This window comes from Salvelinus sp. IW2-2015, linkage group LG13, assembly GCF_002910315.2.
Source record: "Salvelinus sp. IW2-2015 linkage group LG13, ASM291031v2, whole genome shotgun sequence".
Classification (NCBI taxonomy): domain Eukaryota; kingdom Metazoa; phylum Chordata; class Actinopteri; order Salmoniformes; family Salmonidae; genus Salvelinus; species Salvelinus sp. IW2-2015.
The window spans coordinates 6,472,795-6,475,204 of NC_036853.1; the positions used below are offsets into that span (position 1 = coordinate 6,472,795).

General features: G+C 47.8%; 1 protein-coding gene across 1 annotated transcript; it reads left to right on the forward strand.

Annotated features, from left to right (window-relative positions):
• The first annotated feature begins 594 nt into the window (after positions 1–594).
• Positions 595–1,861, forward strand: LOC111971804 (N-acetylgalactosamine kinase). The gene is made up of 3 exons (XM_070446350.1): positions 595–840; positions 1,149–1,401; positions 1,762–1,861. Exons 1-3 carry the CDS (start codon positions 630–632, stop codon positions 1,859–1,861), a joined length of 564 nt encoding a protein of 187 aa, XP_070302451.1. The 5' UTR covers positions 595–629.
• Positions 1,862–2,410: the final 549 nt, after the last annotated feature.

Consider the following 2,410-nt stretch of genomic DNA (forward strand, 5'->3'; position numbering starts at 1 on the left):
AGTTCATATGTATAGATGCTACTATAAGCAGAAGGCATTTCACTGTGACATTAACTTGAAACTTGATGTACAGTAAAACATAAATCAATGTTATCCCTTATAAGGGCTATAAACCGTAACTGTATGTCAAGCATTGTCTCATTCATTACTGCAGGAGAACACATGTACTACTGTGGTTATGCTGTGCTCCCAATGGCTATTAGCAGAGTATTCTGGCTACTGTCACTGTCAATATTCCAAGAAAATCCACCTGGCCAACACAGAACCTAAATACAAAGGAAGAGCTGACGGTGAATCTCCACACAGTCCTTCCTCCTGCTTTTTATGCCCGTGCAATTCACCTATAATCTGCATGTAAGCATCTTCTTGAATCCGTCTTGAATTGCTGCCCTAGATGCATTGCGACTGCATAGGATCACCAACTAATTGTATTTACCTGGAGACATCCCCCTCAGAATAACAACATTGTGTTTTTCTTTACAGGGATTTCAAAACTGTCTTCAGAAGTCATTGAGAAAGACAGAGACAATTCTCAGTGGTATTATTACTTTCTCTGTGGAGTGAAAGGGATTCAGGTGAGTCATGTAGACTCTGGTTATTACTTTCTCTGTGGAGTGAAAGGGACTCGGATGCTGGCCAAGGTGCGTGGGCTGGAGTGGGGGCAGCTGCTGAAGCTGTCCCAGGTGCAGGCAGAGCTGGAGGACTCTCTGGAGAAGATGCTGCGGCTGGTGGCTGAGGTGCTGCACCCTGAACCCTACAGCAGAGAGGAGGTCTGCAAGGCCCTGGGAATGACCACAGAACAGCTTTGTACAGACCTCCTTAGCCCCAACACACAGCAYGGTAAGACRCCAGTATTACTACTGTATAACTAGTACAGTGTAACTGGTAGACTAGCAAAGAGGAGGTCTGCAAGGCCCTGGGAATCACCACAGAACAGCTCTGGACAGACCTTAGCCCTTAGAATCCAAACTGTACTGTGTGTGCAGACTGGGATATGTTCTTTTCAGCACAGTTCATTCTCCACATCTGCCTTTCCTGCTGTCCCTCCTCGCGACCCGTCTCCTCCATATATTTTCATACTATCTACTAAAGGTAAATGACCAATTAAATAACAGGTTTGACCTGCTATACCTGTCCTCTCCTCCCAGTGACCCAGTTCAAGCTGTACCAGCGGGTCAGGAATGTATACGGTGATGCGGGCGTGGTGCTGCGGTTCAAGAGCGTGTGTGATGAAGCTCCCTCCGCCCCGAACGGCGTGCAGCGTCTAGGAGACCTGATGAAGCAGAGCCATGCTAGCTGCAGAGACCTGTACGAGTGCAGCTGTCCAGAACTGGACYAGCTGGTAGAGATATGTCTGGGAGTCCAGCATCAGCGGAATKACTTCATTATCTTAGCAAACAGGCAAAACTGGTTGACATTACAACGACGTCCTTTCAACTAAATGATGTGACAGTTTCTAGTTGTAACGACGTCATGTCAACCAGTTTTCACTGGGTAGTTATTACAATGAAAATGTTGCAGATTTCACAGGCTATCTATCCYGTAGTTGTTTGCCAAATGAATGCTACCAACTTATATGCATTGTGCATAACATTACTGTAAAAGCACTTTGTGACAACTGTTGATGATAAATGTGCTTTATGCATAAAACTTGGTTCAATTATTGATTGATTGATTGATTGACATACACTGATGACACAGATGTAGCCGGTTTACTGGAACCTTACTGTACTTCCTGTCTCCTCTCTCTCTCCACTCCAGGCAGTCAGGCGCGGTGGGATCACGGAACCAGCAGGCTGGGGAGGCTGACCGGAGCAGGCTGGGGAGGCTGACCGGAAGCTGGTCTGCGTCAGATCGTTGAGGGCACCGCATCTCCTTCGTACATCGTGTTAGCGCCGGATAGAACGGCAAGGGTCGTCGCGTACGTGACGCGATGCCTTTGATCCTGTAGAATCTGCTTTCATACACACCCTCAGTGAGACACCGATCATCCGTGCCACATCGTCTGCCGGGCCTTCGCGGCCGTTGATGTGGCCGAGCTTACTGGCCTGTGCCGTATAGTACATACGGAGTAGACAGTAGGGGTCACCGGGTTAGAACGTCAAGGGCGATCTTCGTTATTGCGACAAAATTTGCCTCTATATGACAGAGTTACTATGTACCAGCTAAGGAACTCTGGCCCGGCTCGTCCCAAAACCCGCAACGGATTGCCAAAGAGCCGTCATCGAATAAAAGAACAGGATCTGCCAGACTCAGCAAAAACCAGTACCGGTATTTTCATAGAGATGCTATTATGCGTGAGACGGTCTGCAGAGAAGAGCTGATATATGTGCAGATGAATTGCAGAGCCCGCTAAACCAGACAGAATACTTGCAGAGTCTGCCAACTCAGACGGGATCAGCAGAGCAAG